Source organism: Sycon ciliatum, chromosome 8, assembly GCF_964019385.1.
Source record: "Sycon ciliatum chromosome 8, ocSycCili1.1, whole genome shotgun sequence".
Lineage (NCBI taxonomy): Eukaryota > Metazoa > Porifera > Calcarea > Leucosolenida > Sycettidae > Sycon > Sycon ciliatum.
The window spans coordinates 32237786-32259600 of NC_088650.1; the positions used below are offsets into that span (position 1 = coordinate 32237786).

A 21815-nucleotide genomic window follows, 5' to 3' on the forward strand; every position below is an offset into this window, starting at 1 on the left:
AATGCAGCAGCAGCAATGCAGCAGCAGCAATGCAGCAGCAGCAATGCAGCAGCAGCAATGCAGCAGCAGCAATGCAGCAGCAGCAATGCAGCAGCAGCAATGCAGCAGCAGCAATGCAGCAGCAGCAATGCAGCAGCAGCAATGCAGCAGCAGCAATGCAGCAGCAGCAATGCAGCAGCAGCAATGCAGCAGCAGCAATGCAGCAGCAGCAATGCAGCAGCAGCAATGCAGCAGCAGCAATGCAGCAGCAGCAATGCAGCAGCAGCAATGCAGCAGCAGCAATGCAGCAGCAGCAATGCAGCAGCAGCAATGCAGCAGCAGCAATGCAGCAGCAGCAATGCAGCAGCAGCAATGCAGCAGCAGCAATGCAGCAGCAGCAATGCAGCAGCAGCAATGCAGCAGCAGCAATGCAGCAGCAGCAATGCAGCAGCAGCAATGCAGCAGCAGCAATGCAGCAGCAGCAATGCAGCAGCAGCAATGCAGCAGCAGCAATGCAGCAGCAGCAATGCAGCAGCAGCAATGCAGCAGCAGCAATGCAGCAGCAGCAATGCAGCAGCAGCAATGCAGCAGCAGCAATGCAGCAGCAGCAATGCAGCAGCAGCAATGCAGCAGCAGCAATGCAGCAGCAGCAATGCAGCAGCAGCAATGCAGCAGCAGCAATGCAGCAGCAGCAATGCAGCAGCAGCAATGCAGCAGCAGCAATGCAGCAGCAGCAATGCAGCAGCAGCAATGCAGCAGCAGCAATGCAGCAGCAGCAATGCAGCAGCAGCAATGCAGCAGCAGCAATGCAGCAGCAGCAATGCAGCAGCAGCAATGCAGCAGCAGCAATGCAGCAGCAGCAATGCAGCAGCAGCAATGCAGCAGCAGCAATGCAGCAGCAGCAATGCAGCAGCAGCAATGCAGCAGCAGCAATGCAGCAGCAGCAATGCAGCAGCAGCAATGCAGCAGCAGCAATGCAGCAGCAGCAATGCAGCAGCAGCAATGCAGCAGCAGCAATGCAGCAGCAGCAATGCAGCAGCAGCAATGCAGCAGCAGCAATGCAGCAGCAGCAATGCAGCAGCAGCAATGCAGCAGCAGCAATGCAGCAGCAGCAATGCAGCAGCAGCAATGCAGCAGCAGCAATGCAGCAGCAGCAATGCAGCAGCAGCAATGCAGCAGCAGCAATGCAGCAGCAGCAATGCAGCAGCAGCAATGCAGCAGCAGCAATGCAGCAGCAGCAATGCAGCAGCAGCAATGCAGCAGCAGCAATGCAGCAGCAGCAATGCAGCAGCAGCAATGCAGCAGCAGCAATGCAGCAGCAGCAATGCAGCAGCAGCAATGCAGCAGCAGCAATGCAGCAGCAGCAATGCAGCAGCAGCAATGCAGCAGCAGCAATGCAGCAGCAGCAATGCAGCAGCAGCAATGCAGCAGCAGCAATGCAGCAGCAGCAATGCAGCAGCAGCAATGCAGCAGCAGCAATGCAGCAGCAGCAATGCAGCAGCAGCAATGCAGCAGCAGCAATGCAGCAGCAGCAATGCAGCAGCAGCAATGCAGCAGCAGCAATGCAGCAGCAGCAATGCAGCAGCAGCAATGCAGCAGCAGCAATGCAGCAGCAGCAATGCAGCAGCAGCAATGCAGCAGCAGCAATGCAGCAGCAGCAATGCAGCAGCAGCAATGCAGCAGCAGCAATGCAGCAGCAGCAATGCAGCAGCAGCAATGCAGCAGCAGCAATGCAGCAGCAGCAATGCAGCAGCAGCAATGCAGCAGCAGCAATGCAGCAGCAGCAATGCAGCAGCAGCAATGCAGCAGCAGCAATGCAGCAGCAGCAATGCAGCAGCAGCAATGCAGCAGCAGCAATGCAGCAGCAGCAATGCAGCAGCAGCAATGCAGCAGCAGCAATGCAGCAGCAGCAATGCAGCAGCAGCAATGCAGCAGCAGCAATGCAGCAGCAGCAATGCAGCAGCAGCAATGCAGCAGCAGCAATGCAGCAGCAGCAATGCAGCAGCAGCAATGCAGCAGCAGCAATGCAGCAGCAGCAATGCAGCAGCAGCAATGCAGCAGCAGCAATGCAGCAGCAGCAATGCAGCAGCAGCAATGCAGCAGCAGCAATGCAGCAGCAGCAATGCAGCAGCAGCAATGCAGCAGCAGCAATGCAGCAGCAGCAATGCAGCAGCAGCAATGCAGCAGCAGCAATGCAGCAGCAGCAATGCAGCAGCAGCAATGCAGCAGCAGCAATGCAGCAGCAGCAATGCAGCAGCAGCAATGCAGCAGCAGCAATGCAGCAGCAGCAATGCAGCAGCAGCAATGCAGCAGCAGCAATGCAGCAGCAGCAATGCAGCAGCAGCAATGCAGCAGCAGCAATGCAGCAGCAGCAATGCAGCAGCAGCAATGCAGCAGCAGCAATGCAGCAGCAGCAATGCAGCAGCAGCAATGCAGCAGCAGCAATGCAGCAGCAGCAATGCAGCAGCAGCAATGCAGCAGCAGCAATGCAGCAGCAGCAATGCAGCAGCAGCAATGCAGCAGCAGCAATGCAGCAGCAGCAATGCAGCAGCAGCAATGCAGCAGCAGCAATGCAGCAGCAGCAATGCAGCAGCAGCAATGCAGCAGCAGCAATGCAGCAGCAGCAATGCAGCAGCAGCAATGCAGCAGCAGCAATGCAGCAGCAGCAATGCAGCAGCAGCAATGCAGCAGCAGCAATGCAGCAGCAGCAATGCAGCAGCAGCAATGCAGCAGCAGCAATGCAGCAGCAGCAATGCAGCAGCAGCAATGCAGCAGCAGCAATGCAGCAGCAGCAATGCAGCAGCAGCAATGCAGCAGCAGCAATGCAGCAGCAGCAATGCAGCAGCAGCAATGCAGCAGCAGCAATGCAGCAGCAGCAATGCAGCAGCAGCAATGCAGCAGCAGCAATGCAGCAGCAGCAATGCAGCAGCAGCAATGCAGCAGCAGCAATGCAGCAGCAGCAATGCAGCAGCAGCAATGCAGCAGCAGCAATGCAGCAGCAGCAATGCAGCAGCAGCAATGCAGCAGCAGCAATGCAGCAGCAGCAATGCAGCAGCAGCAATGCAGCAGCAGCAATGCAGCAGCAGCAATGCAGCAGCAGCAATGCAGCAGCAGCAATGCAGCAGCAGCAATGCAGCAGCAGCAATGCAGCAGCAGCAATGCAGCAGCAGCAATGCAGCAGCAGCAATGCAGCAGCAGCAATGCAGCAGCAGCAATGCAGCAGCAGCAATGCAGCAGCAGCAATGCAGCAGCAGCAATGCAGCAGCAGCAATGCAGCAGCAGCAATGCAGCAGCAGCATCTCCGGCTCACTGTTGACTAACTTTTTAAAAGCAGAATCCACAAACCCACCGTCACAGTCACAAGAGTAAGAACATAATTATCGTATGTTGAGATATGTTGAGAATGGGAGACATTCTAAGCAGCTGAATGTGTCACCCCAACAGCCTCATCTCCGGAGCGAGGTAGAACTTCAATGTTCGTTACATCGACTGGGTTTACTTCAAAATAATGATCTCAAAAGGGATGTTTTCACATACTTGTATCCACTTGCCAAAGTCATACTCCCCTGCCCCTGGCCCCTGTGTGGCTTATCCCTTACCTGTATCCACTTGCCAAAGTCATACTCCCCTGCCCCTGGCCCCTGTGTGGCTTATCCCTTACCTGTATCCACTCACCAAAGTCATACTCCCCTGCCCCTGGCCCCTGTGTGGCTTATCCCTTACCTGTATCCACTTGCCAAAGTCGTATCGTGACAGTGCGGTGGACAGGGTGAATATCCACACATCACTGAACAGCTGGCTGCCTTGCAAGCTACCGTTGCGATAGTACAGATACGTACGTCCACCGTACATCAAAATACCTGTACACACACATGTACATCAATAGAACATGGTCAACACATTCTGTTGTAGATGGCTTTTCTCCACCTGCTCCCAACCCCATGTCATCTCCACACTTATACAATTGGACAACAATAACTACATTAAGAAGTTTTCCCGTTTGTCTCTTTCCCTCAAACTAGTGAACATTAAGAAAGATGGTTTATTCCCGTAGCCATGCAGAAGACGTTACTTCAGTAACGTCTGGCGCTAGCCAGGGTCCACACAGCTTTAATTTGGTGTTTGTTTGTTTGTGTGTTTGTGTCACGCCTGGCGCTATCCCGTATCTGTCCCATACCATACCGTACCATCAAACACAGCTGGCCACATACAGCTGGCCGCACTATTCAAATAGGGCTTTCAAACGCAAGATCAGAACCTGAAGCAACTTGGAAGAATGAGTATGAATGCGAAGTGTATGGGGGAATGCATGTAGGGCGATAGTGCGGGTTCGAATCCCAGGTAATGCCTGAAAAAATAGGAAAATTGAAAAATGTATAACATCCCTATTCTTTTTTTGCCATCATCAAGGCGGTAGATGGCGTCGTATTACCCTCGACCGTACCTGTCCCGTACCTGTCCCGTACCGTACAGTACAATCAAAGACGGCTGGCCACAATGCATATTCAAATAGGGCTTTCAAATACAAGATCATAACGTGAAGCAACTTGGAAGAATTAGTATGTATGCGAAGTGTATCGGGGATGCATGCAGGGCGATAGTGCGGGTTCGAATCCCAGGTTATGTCTAAAAACAAAAAGTAGAAATTTATAAGAATTTATAACATCCCTATGCTTTTTTTGTCTAGGTCATCAAGGCAAAAAAGCATAGCGTAGGGCCCCGAGCTTCCAAGCTCTCTCGTTACAAGAAGACTACTGAAATACAACTAGACATGACGAACTCAAGACAAAGACTGCTTTTCACACCACAGCGACACGCGCATGCACCAACACCACAAACGGGGTACCCTGGCAGTACTTTACGATAGATGCACACAAACGAAGGCTGTGCTGATCAGCCTGGCGCCATCACACGCAAGAGATATGTTTGTTTGTTTAGCTTTATTTTACTTCACCATATGCACAGGCATTATCTGCTTTCCCACTGGGCGTATTGCCACAGTTCTCGCAGAACGATACGGATTTCCGTGATGCAACGGCATACCCTGCAGGTCCTCTGGCTCAGCCAGCCTGGGTACAGTGAATGTCATCATCACACTGACTTACCAGACTTGTCCCGGAGACTATCAGCAGAGTGGTCAAACCTCTCCGAGGGGCCTATCTCTCTGGATATCTCCAGCCAGTACTTGTCCACTATCACGTACGCCCAGACTTCATCTGTTACGGCAACAGCAGCAGCAGCAGCAGCGGCAGGACACGCAGCAGCAGGAGAAGCAGTAACAGCAGCAACAGCAGCAGCAGCAGCAGCAGCAGCGGCAGGACACGCAGCAGCAGGAGCAGTAACAGCAGCAACAGCAGCAGCAGTGGCAAAGCAAACATGCAGAAGCATAAAATACAGTAAATACTTCTTCCATACAATTATTCAATACTACAAAACCCTGCGTTCTAAGAGTGCGAGGGGACTGCGTTTAGCTGGGAGCTAACAATATCATAAGAGCTACATACACATCGTGACCTTTGTGAGAAGTGGAACTGAAGGCAACAGAGCCAAACATTTTTACACAATTTCCACCAATTCAAGTACAATGACGGATGGGGTTATCCCATGCGACTTTGGACCAGGACACAGCTTATGGCTGGTCGAGAGCCATACTGCACGTGTTATCACTCAAGACCAGGCTGGTCGACAGCCTTGGTAGCAGGTATCCTTGTAGCATTCATGTTGGATTTAGGGAATGTATTCGAACAAAGAGAAGCCCTAGGCCTGTGGGAACCTGTCCGGTTGGTTAAGTTATCACCGGACTAACGTTTTGGCCGGCGGTCCGGCGGTCCTGAACCCCTTGTGTATTTGCATGTACATGGCACATGGCTAACCAGGCCAGGCGGGGTCTCGGGTGCCTCCTTACACAATCATCCAGGGAGATGATAAACACTTACTTGTGGCCGTGCCCCGGCAACACAGCGCTGCTTCGTCCGTGCCATTTCCAACGGAGTGAATACACTCTCGTTGAAGCAAGATGACCGATGTTGCTTTGCGGTAAGTGACTCCACCAAAGACGAGCATGAAGTCACGATTGTCCTGCAAGAAACAAGTCGTGATTACAGAATATTATAAAACCGCTAATTTCAGCGCCGGTGATATTTTAGTAATTTTAGCGAAAGTATTGTTTTGCTGCACCAATCGAAATTTTGCGTGTACAATACAGTACTAGTCATCCTTCTTTCTAAACTCTGAAACTTGCATTGCTGATATTATTTTCATCGCGAATTGGTCCAGATTCAGAAAACGCTAGGCATGTTACTACCTAAAATCAGCCGTTCTGCAGTAAAATGATTGCAGACACTATTATTTGGGGTGGCTGAACACTCTGATGGTAGATGACTGGTCACTCATTCAGCCAAAACAAGAATGAGATGCTCCACTCCAATGGCAATATCCCATCAAACACTGGAGCAGGTGTTAACCAGGTTGGAAGGTGATGTGAACAAAGGAAAGAGAGGGTAGGGGGGGGGGGGGGGCTGGATGAGCTCCTCTACTTGGTTTTACACATCTTCATGTACATCTGATTGCCCTGCACAGTGATAGCATCATTATCTGATGATCAACCCGTGGCGTGACACTCGAAGTAACAACTACCTATAATACCTTTTTTTTGCATTTTTCCAGAGTGGGGAAATATTATCCCCGGCATACTTCAGCCTCCGGCCAACTATAGATACATACCGCAAAGCACACATTTGCACATGCACACAAGGCGACAGTTCCACTTTCAAACCTGAGCTCAATACACAAGGCTAGAGATGTCTTACACAGAAACACAGAACGGGGTGTTGCAACGAGTTTCAGGCTGAGCAATCAGCTGGCAATGTATTACAGTGAACAGGAAACAAGTTATCACAGTCAAACCTGTGACTAACAACCACCCCTTGGGGCCGGAGAAAGCGGTCTTTAGTGGCAGGTGGGCCTTAGTTAGAGGTTTGCACCGCACTACCATTATATGATTGTGAGACCGTCCGTGCCTGGCGAAGTGGTCTGTAGTGCCAGGCTGATCGCTAGTCACGGTGGTCTTTAGTTACAGGTTTACTGTGTCATGTATTGCAAGGCCACTGAGTCCTGTGAACCTGTGTTGCAATACCACCCATGATGTAGCAGACCTCCTGGTTGAGATTAGAATGATATTATGGTACTGTATATTATTTATTTTTTTACCATATTTCCGGAGTATAAGCCGCACTAGAGTATAAGCCCCCCTCCCCCCCTTTATGCCATGAATTACACACATCTACCCTTTTATCACCGTTAAAGGGGAAGTTAAGGCAAAAATTAAAATTTCACCAGTTGTAGTCTTCGGGGTGCCGAGTCGAATGGTCGTGGTCCGAGGAAGCTGAGACGCTCCCTTCCTACTTGAATCCCAATCGAACTCGCGCACTTCCACCGAAACTGGGTGACTGCGCCCTACTAGATGGGGATTTGTATGCAAAATCTCACTAAAAGCGCCATTTCGTTCTTATAAAAGCACGGATGACCGCGATTGGCCCATATGTTGTAGTCTTTTGGACGCTGAGTCGACTGGTTTTGGTCCGAAAAGGCTGCGATGCAGCGTTCCTCCTTTATTCCCAATCGAACATGGTTGAACAAGCGGTCACGTGCTCCTGCGTACGCCAGTCACCTGGTCACCGTGCCTGCAGGGTACAACTTACTAGCCTGTTTGACCATTTTTGGGTGCAGTCCTGTCACTCGAGTTGAACCTTGGTGTGAAAGTTGTCACCTGCTGGCGTGGTGACCAGGTGATTTGGGCACCCAGGAGCACGTGACCACTTGTTCAACCATGTTCGATTGGGAATAAAGGAGGAACGCTGCATCGCAGCCTTTTCGGACCAAAACCAGTCGACTCAGCGTCCAAAAGACTACAACATATGGGCCAATCGCGGTCATCCGTGCTTTTATAAGAACGAAATGGCGCTTTTAGTGACATTTTGCATACAAATCCCCATCTAGTAGGGCGCAGTCACCCAGTTTCGGTGGAAGTGCGCGAGTTCGATTGGGATTCAAGTAGGAAGGGAGCGTCTCAGCTTTCTCGGACCAAGACCATTCGACTCAGCACCCCGAAGACGACAACTGGTGAAATTTTAATTTTTGCCTTAACTTCCCCTTTAATTTGATGGACGGAGTATAAGCCGCACCCCCTTTTTGGGGTAAATTTTGAGCGTTCAAAGGGTGGCTTATTTATACTCCGGAAAATGTGGTATCAGTCTTGTTCCCTTGCTGTATTTTATGTATCCTGGTTCTTGGTCTCCGACTTGTCATTGTCAGCACATTTGGTTCGCAAGTTAGCTGATCAATAACGGCATTCCAGAACATACATGTAGCATGTAGCATGTAGCATGTAGCATGTAGCATGTAGCATTGGCGACGAAGGTTAACGTGTTACAGTAGAAGTTAGGATATCGATGACGTGAGAGTGCAATGGCTGATGTTCTTGAAGATTACACCACCTGTCTATGATGACTTGTGCACATATCCTGTGAACCCTGGGTCTGGCGGTGGCCAAGCGGAACCCACAGGTGCTAGGTTTCACAGTGAAGTCTCCATGAGCACGTACTCCATATTCAGGATGTCATAGTGACACACGTACACATATTGCCTACTCACATCGATATGTGCGGTGCCGTGAAAAGATTCTGAACATCATTGTGAATATTTAAACAGAGAGGTTGCAGGCTGTCCAAAATGGTGCTCAATGCCGAAAAGCAGAGCTGGTTGGCTGTTTTCTGAGGATTGCTTAGTGCATGAAACTTGCAGTAAAAATCGCCTTTTCATCCTCTTATTGTTGTTTTCCCTGGTCTGAGGGAAAGACACAAACGGGGTTGTAAAGATTTATAATAATACCAGTTTATAGAAAGGAAAAAGGACTAATTAACTACAAGTTACGCTTTAATGTCCATTTACACCACCAGATACTAAACAGTCAGCTTTGTAGTTCCTCGGTCCTTTTTCTTTTCTATAAATTTATCCTTCGCTCTGTATCCGAGTCCAATAATACCAGTCGTGGCACACGTCACTGCTATGGCCGGGAGGGGGAGTACAGTTGCCGCTAACATGAAGTCATGTCAAGCCCACGGGGTGTTCAGGATTTGAAGTTTCCCATTGAAAACTGACACAAGCGTACCTGACTTGCCCTGTGTCTGTGACATGACTTGCCACTGCTACCGGAGCGACAGGTTTCCCAGTTTCTCACGCACTTGAACTCTGTCAAGTTTCTCAAAATATTTGTTATCAGACCATGTTTATATTCAAAGCTCAAGAGTCGGTATAATCATCGTGCCACTACCTGCATTCCTGGCTTTGCATAGTTCAGGCAACATATAAGTACTGGGTAAGTAATTAGTAACAACACAGTTTTCCAGAACAGTGACACTGGGCTTGCAAGCCCCACGACTGCAATGACATGTAGCGTCCATACAGAAAAAATAAAGTAATAAAAAAAATAAAAATAAAAAAATACAGAAGTACGCCCAGGAACCTACGGACAGCCCTGAGAGGCATTCTAGATATCCATACAGCAACCCTTAGAGTGCTCTTGCAGGTGCTGCATGTCACACCACATGCAACATAGACCACTTTCACAAAGTGCACGTGACCTGACGCCCACGGCGCAGCGTAAGGCAAAAGACTCGGGTTTTTGTGCTGTTTGCACATCATTTTGTATTGAGAACAATTGCTATCGTTGACATTTCCTTTCTCTCCCCGACATGGCATCCCTCAAGGAGCTTGTCGAGGCAGTGCAGTCTCAACAGGGTGATGTCGACAAGTTGAGGAAACGCTTGGAGTCAGCAAACGTGCCTGTGCTGAAGGAGCTGTGCAGACATTTCAAAATTGTCCACAGCAATAAGAGGAAAACTGAGTTGGTGGAGACCCTTGTTGGACTTGCTGAGACGTCTTCTGCAGCCTCAGCGCCGCCACATGTTGCGCCAGAAGCGTCCGCGAAAACAGTGGAGATCACGGCAGAATTGGAAGCCTTGCCAACGTATGATTCTGTCTCGTGTTGGGTACACGATTTCCTTATTGATAATTTTATTTACGGGGACATATACACGTACCTCGTGGAAGTGAGGGACAAATCCTCGTCTGACCGTCAGCGCAGCAACTTCAAGTCACTGAAAGGCTATAGCTATTTCACCAGCGGGTGGGTTTCCAATGTGTGGATGTGCTGCCCTGATCCCGTGAAGCCCCAGTACATCTATGCTAGAGGGCATGTGCACCAGTCTTATCCGTCACGGGAGAAATCGGCCTACCCAGTTTTTATTACTATGTCGCCTCAAGGGGCTGTGTATAGTGCCAGGTGCAAGTGTGCTGCTGGACTGGGTGAGAGCTGCAGTCATGTCGCCGCGCTCCTGTTCTACCTCCTGGACTGTAAGGAGAAAGACGCCACAACAATACAGGCAGACGCAACATGCACTGGACGCTTGATGTCGTGGCATCGTCCTCCACCCCAGCTATCGGTACCTGCTGTCCCGTTGGCGGACGCTGTGTTTGAGGCCACTGCCTATGGCAAGGAATCCCGCAAGGTCTGTGGAGGTTCTCTGTCCACCTTTGAACCGAGAGCTGCTCAAGACCTTGCTGTGGACGACCATTGTGTCCAGGAATTACTGGATACATTTGCATCAAAGCTGCCAACATCTGGCTTGTTCCAATTCTGGAACCACCCATCTTTGGCCAAGAAGCATGCTATGCACACTTTGGATAAGCAGGCTAAGCAGTTGGTTATTTCACGACACCCTAGGACAGATCAGTTCAGTGATGACCTGGATGAGGATGTTGTTGTGGCGATGTGCACTGATCTTGCTAATGATAGCTCCATTGACAGCAGCCTGGCCTCCTATATCGAGAGTGTCACGAAGAAGCAGTCAAGATCGCCACTTTGGCGTGACATTCGGGTTGGCCGCATCACTTCCTCTATTTTTCATGTCATCGTAAACCGTAGGGAGACTACATCCCCAGACAGCTTGGTGAAGACGATCATGGGTTACTCCAACATGCCGAAGACAACGGCTATGCAATGGGGTATTATGCATGAAGCAAAGGCCGTGGAGGACTACTTGCGACTTGTGAATTTTGGTTTTGAGTCAGATATTGCTGTACGTCACACGCCATCAGGTGTTACTCTCTATCAAGAGTACTCCTTCATCGGTGCTTCTTCCGATGGACTGCTGTACGATCCTGCTTCGTCTGATCCGCATGGCCTAATTGAGGTGAAATGTCCCTTTTCAATTGATGGCGTGTCCATTAACAAGATGTCTCCCGCGGCCATCTGCAACCAGTTTGGGCATAAGTTTTGCTTGACTAGAAGCGACGGAGGCAAGTTGCTATTGCGAAGAACTCACAAGTTCTACACGCAGGTGCAGGGAGAATTGGCCGTGATGGACAAGGAGTGGGCAGACTTCGTCATGTGGACCGACGCGCCTTATCCCACCAATCTTCACATTGAGAGGATATTTCGTGACAGTGTACTGTGGAATGATACTTTGCTACCGAAGTTGAAAGCTTTCTACATCAGCCATGTCTTACCAGAGATCCACTCCAGGAAGCTGTTCGCTGAACATCAGAAGTCAACAGCTGCTGCAATGTTATCGCCAGTATCATTGCCTGCTGCAATGCCCTCGCTGGCTATGCCTATCGCTGTGCCGTCACCTGCTGCAGTGTCGTCAGTTGCTGCAGTGCCGTCACCTGCTGCAGTGTCGTCACCTGCTGCTGTGCCAACACCTGCTGCAGTGCCGTCACTTGCTGCAGTGTCGTCACTTGCTGCAGTGTCGTCACCTTCAGCACCATTGCCTGTTGCGGGTCGGTCACCTGCTTTGTCTCAGAAGTTGGCACCTCGTATTGCATGTTGCTCTCAAACGTGTGCGTTCCCTGGGCTTAAACCAAAGGCATGTCGTAACAGCCACTGCGCACATTATTTTCATCATATATGCACAACTGATGATATGGGGAACTACTGTATGCATTGCTTTGTCGATACCGATGATCTGTAGGAAGATCTTAGACTGGTTGAACAGTATTGGTACGGACTCTTGTGAAACCTGCGATGCCCGCATCACGCCTTTTATCCTTTTTCAATTAATGTTTTGCTGTTTCCCACACGAGAACACACTTTTCTTGTTGTAGTTTAAATCTTTAATTCGGTTGAACTGTTTCGGCACCTGATGCAGTGCTGCGGTGCCAACCTGCTATGTCCATGCCAATTCCTCATGTCATTAGAGTTCTTTTTGTTTCACGGAGAAGGCAGAGAGCCCGAACGTGCCGGGTTTAATAAAAAAGAAAGAATAAAATTAGAGGTGAGTGTCTGTTATCCGGCACCCTCAAGCTCAGGACTGGACAATGGACACTGTTTGATAATCTGGATGACTGAAACTACATAGCCATCTTGTGTTCACACATCAAAAGGACTGTAGAGAGTGTCTTTTGCCTGTATTTTGCATGCTCTGTTACTATCCTGAGACACTGGTCGTGTTCAACTATAGACTCACTTGTATGCGACCGCAACGATGTTCAATGTCTTGATTCTTGAAGTATATGGGGACAGTGATCATAATAATTATACAGTGTGTGAGCCAGCACTGCGTTGTTTGACAACTGACATGGTGGATGATGGACCACCGGATAAATGACATGCAACTGTATACTAAGAAAAAGGAAATCATGAACCACATATTCACTGGCGGAGGGAATGGAAAAGGGATCACAGCGTTAATTAATGAAGAACCCTACACCACCACAAACGCAAATGCCAAGTAACGTTAGTCTCTTCGCTGCAAACCAGTTTAATTTCAATGAGATTTGGGCCAGAAGCCATCATCAGGATGGAGTCGAAAACTGGTGAAGTGGATCAAACAAAACAAAATGAAATGCTTTTCGACATACGCGATGAAAGTACAAGTACAACATCATTGAATGATGCCTCTTTCACACACTCAGGCACACACACACACACAAACACACACACACACACACACATGCCCCCCCCCCCCCGCACACACACACACTCATGCACACACAGGTGTGAATAACGAATGAAGAAGCCAAGAAACAAACAAACTAACAATACACCACGACTTGCAGTGTCACAATGTGAAAGAGCTGTGTGCTCAGCAGTACCGCTGCTGGCAAAATTGAAAATGTAATGAAGCACTGGTGACTGACAATGGTGCGAACCTCAGTGCTCATCTGCGACCAGAGGATCAGAAAAATTTGTGACGAGAGTGCAGACTGTGACGATGTCATTAGCAATAGGGGCAAGTGTGATGGGGAGTGTCCCGCGTAAAATCCGGAAACACCGAAGACGGGCAATTGCTCGTTCAACGTGAATACGAAGGGCAGCAATTCTGCGTGTATCGTCCACTTCCTGGGCAGTGAACTGGCTTCGTTGTTGGCCCAGGAATGGTGGGATGTTGAGAGTGGCACGTTTAGGCAGGAGAAGATCCCGAATTTCGAAGCCTTTGTCCGCCATTACATTATCACCATGCTCGATCAGATCAAGAAAGCCACTGTGAGACACAATGAACTTGTCTGACGCACGTCCAGTGAACAACTTGGATAGATATGTGACAACGCCACCAGGGCTGATGCCAATCAGAGCTTTGAACGTCGAGTGGTTCTTGTAGTGAGAGAACATCTGGCAGTTCACACGGAGAGCAGATGGACGCTCAATAAATAGTTCAAAGCAGTCAATTATTACTCTAGTGTTAGGATACTTTGCAAATTGTGGTGGGGTGTGGAAGCGAACCTGCTCAGCAGATGGCCAGGGAAAGAGTAAAGCCAACTCCTTCGACAAGAACACTATCCACGTTGTGAAGATCTTCGAGAAGTAGGTGGCAGAAATGCCGAACCGGAAGCAAACATCTTCCACCAGCAATCCTAGCCTCAGCCGCATCATGACAGCCAGAAACTCATCTACTAACTCCAGCTGCCTACTAGCATACTGCATCGTTAGCCGACCTGTCACACCTGTTGCGGAACGAAGCGCTTCTTCTTTCTGACCGCGCCAGATATGGAGGCGCCCAGCTTTCCCAGACAGGTAATGGAAGAAGGAAATGAAGGCGGCGTACGAAGGGAAACCAGTGTTGAAACGAACCAGTTTATCCTTGCCTTCAAGGTCATGTGCCGAGATAGACTGCTTGCGGCTGGCTGCTGCTCTGTAGGTGTCCAGCTCACTGGTTACCTCACAAGCGTGTGTCTCCAATTGGTGGACACGGAACTCCAAATGCCGGATACGTGCCGCAAGCCCATCAGTGGTCTCCGGCAATGGGGCATGAATTACAGGACCTTTATCAGCACTGACAGGTTCAGATTGAGGTAATTCCTCTGGTTGAGCAGCAAAAGCAGCAGCAGCTTCATCCGGCTGATCTCCCTTCCTCTGTTCCCTTCGGAATTGTCGCTTTTTTCTGGCATCAGCTTGAACAGCTCGCTCTTCAGTTTTGGGCTTGCTATCCACAATTGTCGGGATGTAGTCCACGTCATGTGGAGAGTCGGAGGGTTCTTCAGTCAAAAAATGCTTCCCGCAAATGCGCATACCATCGGATGGCCACCAGCCAACTGGACGACGATGGCAAACTGAAGCTATCCACATCTGACATCGTTCTCGATCTGATTTTGGAAATCTAAAAAAGCGGTAAGGACAGTCTGCTGAAGCACGATTTGCACAGCTGTCCGCAGCGCAGGACGACGGCATGGTTGGTAACACCGAGGAAATAATTCCAAACACCTACACGGCCTTCAAAACGATGAGAGAAACAATACAATATCCACAAACAACTAAATTCTAATAGCTTTCAGTACAGAAACAGTGCATCTTTTGAATTCTTTTGCCTTACGCTGCGCCGTGGGCGTCAGGTCACGTGCACATTGTGAGAAAGGTCTATGCTGACAGATGCGCACCCAAACACACTTCTACCCGGCACTTGAAACAGCCCCTGCAGGCATAGCAGCCGCCCGGCACTTTGTCAACATCACAGCTCTCCACACTGGTAAACAGTACCCCAAGTAATGCCCAGGATCAATACACCTGTACGGTATGGTGATAACATGTATTACTTTTGGTGTGTATGTAGTTGATTTCCAAGTTTCTGGTTTCTCCATTCCTGGATCAGTGTTAGCCTGCAAAGAAATATTTAGTTAACAACTTGAGAATGTACACGAGTCACTGTAGGTACATTATCATAATGAGTTGTGCCGTTATAAGTGTGTGTACTAGTATGTACAAAGACATCATGTACGTGTGTGTGTGTTTGTGTGTGTGTGTGTGTGTGTGTGTGTGTGTGTGTTTGTGTGTGTGCATGCACATACCGGTACCTAGGATCAAGTGTTACAGACATCATGAATCAGCTTAACACCGGGCTGAGGGTTGAAGTATAATTTATATTCCAGAATTGCAATTTTCATGTTCTTCCCCGTTTGTCGTAAAAACAGAACTGAGGTAGTAACCATCAATTAACAAATCGCTACTGAAAATGTGATCGAAACGAGTTGGTAAACACTAAATCATGTGCAAGACAGTTCAAGGTTCAAATACCATAGTTAATACAACAAATGCACAAACGCCATGCATACGGTGATACTAGTGAATGATAGCAGTGCATACTGACGCCAAGTATACAGCTGGTTCGCAGACCGACAAACACATTTTTACTTCAAGTAGATCGGCAACATGCTTCTTCTGTTAACATTGACCAGCAGGGGCATAGCAGCCGGTCCAGCTGGTCCGGCTTTGGCCGGACCACGCTCACAATGCAGGATTTAAACATTTTCCAAGGGGGGGGGAGACCCCCGACCCCCTTCCGGCCAGACCACCTCCAACGGCAGTCCTACACGCCTGAACAGGCTTAAGCAAAAAAATCACGTTCGCGTGAGACTCGGCTGGAAACCGAGTTTTCCGCATCCGTAGTAACGCCACCACCCTTCAAGGATCAAGGCACAGATGCAGCTCCTAAAGCTTATGCTACCAGATAGAAAAAGCTTCCACTTGGTGGAACCTTCGACTGTTTTACATATCTGGCAACGACATGAAACAGAGAAGTGAGAATCATCATACAGACTCAAAGAGTCAGGACAAGATATTAAGTGACAGTACACCGCTGAATTCTTGCACGTACCACGCTTATCTGCATCGTCTTGATCCTCACAATCTAACTGGTTCACGTCTCCATCATCATTCATCTCATCTTCATCAGTAACGTCAATAACACCACCATTGTCATCATTACTATCACCGATTTCTGTTCTCAGTCGGCTTCCCACAAATGCCGTTGAGCCTTCCACCACTTGTCACCATCTCAGCTGTGCTCTAGCTCGATCCATTCCCGTCCTCGTCCGCTTGACTGTTCTGATAATTTAATCGTAGTGTACCCCTCAGTTGAGTGTCGCAACTGTGCTGCCTGGTACGTTGGTAGGACCATTCAACACCTGAACGCACTTATTAATCAACATGCACTCCATATTCTACCTGAAGCGGAACAGGCTAAGCGATCTAAGCGGGGAAAACCATGCACGAACCCCTTACCACTGTCACAAACCACACCTGTATCACAAGCAAGGACAAGAGTGGATCAGGCAGGATCACAACTGAGATGTCAACGGCAAGACAGTAGTGGTGGAAGGAAGAGAACGGAGAGAGGTTGGTGATGGTGATCACGATATTGATAGTAGGGCGATGACCAAGCCTCTGGTGCAGCTGCTGCTGACCGGCGATTACACAAGCCCTCCTGATGTTTCTTGTGTGCCACAGATGGAAGCCCAGGAGAGAATCGCACAGCCTGATGGACATATTGGTGTGCTGGCGAATCCGGATCAATTAATCTTGCCACATGATCCGGTTCGTGATGCAGTGGGATGCAGTGTGCACAGCACATAGCAAGGGCAACGCATGCGGCCAGGATTGGGGATGTGTGTCGTCGCCAAGCCGATATCAAGCCGTGCTTGACTGCCGAGCAACAGTTCTTGGTAGAAGTCTCAAATGAGAAGGGCTTGTCGTCGTGGCTTACGGTCGCTCCCCGCTGGCAGGATGGAACAATTTTGAAGAAATCGGATTTCCGGGATGCTTTATGCATCCGGTACGGTCATAGATTGAGTGGTTTGCCTGAGAAATGCGTGTGTGGAGTGGATCGCAGTCCCGCACACGCTCTCACCTGCGCTTTTGGTGGATACACTATCGCACGGCACAAGGTTAGAGACCTTATCGCCAGTCTCCTGAGAGAGGCAGGTGTTGTTGACGTCGAGACAGAGCCTAGATTGCTGCAGTGCTTTGATGAGGATCTACCAGGAGGGTGTTTGCTTAACAGGAGTGCTGAAGCTCGTCTTGACGCACGAGCTCGGAGTTTTTGGTAGAGGCAACAAGACCCTTTTTCTGTGCGGATTACCCATCCCGCAGCGTCCGTGTTGTCTCGATCAAAAGCCCTGAGTCAGCTGAAGTCCCATGAACGGGCGAAAAAGGATCCATATGCCAGCCGCATTGTGAATGTCAAGCGAGGATCGTTCACCCCACTGGTGTTCTCGACAAATGGTTTCAGCAGGCCTTTATAAAGTCTCTTGCCTATATTTTCGTAGAGAGAAGCCAGGATGTGAAATATCCTGTTGTAATGGGTATGTTGCATACCCGCCTGTCATTTTGCCTCTTGCGGTGGGCCATTACTGGCTTCCGTAGCTGCCGAGGGTCATAATTATAACAGACGGGGGGGGGGGGATTCTTTTGTGGCTCAGTGTCGCTTGGCTGCATAGTGAATTTTTAGGCTATGCCTCTCAACAATATTTCTGTGGATAACATCACATTTCTTAAATAACTATTTTGGTAAAGTAACATCATCTGTCCTCCAATATCTACCCGGTAAAATAATCAGCATTTGAACATCTACTTGCTACGAATTATTCAACTGTTAAATGTCATATTTTTACTTGAATATCTATCTGATGATTTGACTGCTTGACCTGTCCCTGATTTTTGCACACAATCTCGATTATCACCGTTTCAAGCCCGTACACGAGGCCATTTCCATAGTGATAGTAATGATGATTATAAAGGTGATGACTGTTACTGATGATGAGGAGATGGATGGCGATGGAGAGACGAATACGTCAGACTGTGCGGATCAAGACGATGCAGATGAGCGTGGTACTTGCAAGAATTCAGCGTTGTACTGTCACTTAATATCTCGTCCCGACGGTTTGAAGGAGTATAATTCTCTCACTCCTCTGTTCTGTGTCGTGCTAGTTATGGAAAGCAGTGGGAGGTTCTGGAAGCTGATTCTATCCGTTTGCACAAGCCTGTTCTATGTCCTATGTAAACAGAGGAAGCATGTTGCAGACCTGAAATTGTTTTCATAGGTCTGCAAATCACGTCTGTGCCTACAGCCACTACAGACTGTTATCACTCACTATGTCACCTCATGAATGCTGTACGTACATTTGTTACACAAACAATAAATATAATGGTTATTAACCTCTATCTTTCTTGCAAGTGGTGTAATGTTTACCAACTCGTTTCTGTCACATTTTCAGTAGCAAAATGTTAATCGATGGTTACTACGTCAGTTCTGTTTTTACGACAAACGGGGAAGAATATGAAAATTGCAATTCTGGAATATAAATAATTATTGTACTTCAACCCACATCCGGGTGCAATGGTGATTAGAGATGTTTGCATCCATTATACTTAGGCACCCTGTAAGAAAACCTTTGGGTCTGTTGGGAATGCCCCAGTAAAATTATATAATACAATACAATACAAAAAAATACTCCTCATAGCTCTAAGGGGCCGTCCGTAAATATCGATGTTTTTTTAGAGACGATATTGGTGCTTCTCTCCCTTGACCCCCTCCCCCCAGAAGACGCACATGTACATCTAGATCATGGAATCAATATTTTTGGATGCTCATTTTTTCAAATCCTTGTTCAGACAGTGAAGACTGGAAACTCTTGTGGAGTTCGTCCGTGTTTGTTCGCACTGCCTCTACGTCTTGAAAAATGTCTCCTGCAGGCATCGTTCGGCCGATTTCCACAATCAATAGCTCATTCTTTTGCTCTTGAAATTCGCCATGGGCGTACAGCTTCCAATTTTTGATTTTGTTCGTGTGTCGCGAGTTTTAGCTCCGCGAACGGAAGCTGGTTTCACATTTCTTGTATAGCCATTTAGACGTCCGCGTGCAGGGATCGGCGAAACTTCAGATATTACGGAGGATTAGCAAGACGAAATTCGCGTTCGCGTTCGCTCTCCAAGGAAAGTCGAACTCAGTGACGGAATTCGCGTTATGAGAAGGATTAGCAAACAGAATTCGCACATGCATGACGTTGACACGTCGTCAGAGTCTGAAGACAGTATAGCGTAGTAAATTTATGACTGTCCTGACACGAATCCGCGATTCGTGTTCCGACTACTTTTCCGAACGAAAAATGCGAAAGTTCGCAATCCAGTTCGCTATTAGAAAAATGTTTGCGAACGCGAACGCGAATTTCGTCTTGCTAATCCTCCGTATTTACATCGATATTTTCTGATGCTCGAAAAGACGCACATGGCTCAAACCCCCTCCCCCCCCCCCCCCCCAGACGCACCAATATCGTCTCTAAAAAAACATCGATATTTACGGACGGCCCCTAAGTTACTGTAGTCGCTTTGCCAGACCATGTGCAAATGCCATGGGTCAGTTTCACCAGTGCCTGTCTACAGGTACTGCACACATGATCTGACGTCCATGGCCAGGGCTTTCCACAGCACGATAAGCATGTCTCATACATGCCCAGACGTAATTATTATTTCCATTGAGAGGCCGACCCTAACCCTAACCCTAGGCTCTAAACGTCATGTACTGGCTTGCACCATCAATGATTCTGTCCACAGTGAAAGTTTTCCAGTCAGACACCAATGGCAATGGGCCTCACAATACTGTATCTCGAGGCCTATATTATGTATGTGGCCAAGCACTTCACACTTGCTTGTCGTATGTTGGCACATGCTATTTATTTACAGGAATGTTTGCAGCTATAGCGTCTTGGTGGTCCAATTATCCACATGGCATCTTTGTTTCTCAAATTCCGGCTGCACTTGGCACATTTCTATCACTTCTCTCTTGCACCAATAATACTCTTTGTGACCTTGTTCCGTTGCTTTTATCTGCATTCAACCAGTGATGCACCAAGGCATGGAAGAAGAATTGGTGTGGAAAACCTTCGAATATTCTGCTTTTCAAAGAAGAGCCTGAGGTTTATTCTCTTCTTTTAAAACCGTGGTTGTATTTTACCTCCAAGAAAACTACTTCGAAGCACACATCATTAGAGAGGTTAAAATGCACCTTATTTCTGACGTGACACGAACGTTCAGCTCGCGTTATTTGGCTCGCGCGTCGAGAAACAACACGAGTGACCTGCAGCTCACGTCGAAATTTGGAGTTTTACGCCAAGGTAGACGTGAACTTGCGCGTCACATCGGAAATACATATAACGTGCATCTTGATCTCTCTAATACCAACCATATACATGTACACGCATTTGGTTAGAGAATAGGATGAAGGGAATGTGGATGAAGTGAGGTCAGGCTGTGAACACTGCGTAACTTTACCAACAACACATCAGGTGTCAGAGTTGGCCTGCTCCAGTCCCAGATAATCAGTGAGACCCCACATGGAAATTTGGTCTAATGTACTTGATCCGTTTGGGTGTTGCACTTCTGCCCCACAATACACCCTTGAGTAGACTTTGTCCCTGAAACAATGCTCTAGACCTGTGCGTGTCATGCTTTTGCCCAACCTTGGTATTGCACCACTTAGACAGCAGAGGTGATACGATTTACACCTACTAGTCTTGAGCTTAGAAAATATTCAAGATGCAAGCACGCAAGAACTAGGCGTGGACACGGGTTGAGTGAACTGCAGGAGCCCGAGCAAAGAAAGTCACGATTGACACCTATAGGCCATACATAATTCCTGGGACTTTCCAGGCGAAGCCTCCGAAGGCGTTCATATGGTTCACGACAAACATTCCCGAAGATACTTAGCACGTAATGGTAATAGTAGGCCCCTCTACATCCCCGGGAAGCAGCTGTTACCGGACCAGGATTTGATGCGAGTCCACAACAAAGGCAACAACGGAGGCGGGCTACGGAGTACGGGCAACCAGTCCAGTACAATCCAGTGCGCAAATACAATGAACTAATGTTATAGTTTCCTATTCCAAATGAATCAACCTTGTCACGGTCTGGAGAGTGGTGAAGCTCCGACGCTAGCAGAGCAGTGGGGGCAGTGCGCTTACCTTGGGTGCTCGCACTAAGCTAGCGGTGTGCTTCTGCCGGTTGGTTGGCTGCCTCTCCCCGTAGGTCACCGTCTTCCATGCGTTCAGCAGGCCATCGTCTGAATTGGAGCTGGCTGCTTCAAGCAAGTCCGCAAGCTCATCGTCGCTGGCGTCGGGTGGAACATTTGTAGTTGCTTCGACGAAACTAACATAACACATGCATAGCAAGCAGCCGAGGAGGATAACCGTAGTCGACCTTGAACCCACCGTCATTATTCCAGTTAGTACTGTTTGGTGATGTTTACATCTCTAGGATATTCGAGAGGAGGAACAAAAACCAACCCTGTCGTTCCGGCCCTGCAAACGAAAGATGATTGATTTCATTGAACAGCTAGCGAGACAGTCTGAGTCAGCCTAGGTCTGAGCACTATTTGGACGTCCGCAAAGCGCTGTGTCCGTAGCGCCTGGACCATGTGGACTGGAGTGCTAAAGTTCGGGTGTGCATCACTGGACGACATGTCGACACGACAGGGCGCAACCCAACACGATCCTGTTGTCAGTGTTGATCA

The 21815-nt window shown here is 48.6% G+C and overlaps 1 protein-coding gene across 1 annotated transcript in view; it reads right to left on the reverse strand.

Annotated features, from left to right (window-relative positions):
• Nucleotides 1-21707, reverse strand: part of LOC135822799 (uncharacterized) — a 41014-nt gene extending 19307 nt beyond the window's left edge. Inside the window, exons 1-4 of the mRNA XM_065335624.1 lie at nucleotides 21268-21707; nucleotides 5916-6057; nucleotides 5085-5195; nucleotides 3703-3839 (exon numbers count right to left, since the gene is read on the reverse strand). Coding sequence (XP_065191696.1) covers nucleotides 3703-3839; nucleotides 5085-5195; nucleotides 5916-6057; nucleotides 21268-21519 — 642 coding nt within the window. The 5' untranslated portion in view covers nucleotides 21520-21707. The remainder of the gene's footprint in view (nucleotides 1-3702; nucleotides 3840-5084; nucleotides 5196-5915; nucleotides 6058-21267) is intronic.
• Between the last annotated feature and the right edge of the window lie 108 nt (nucleotides 21708-21815).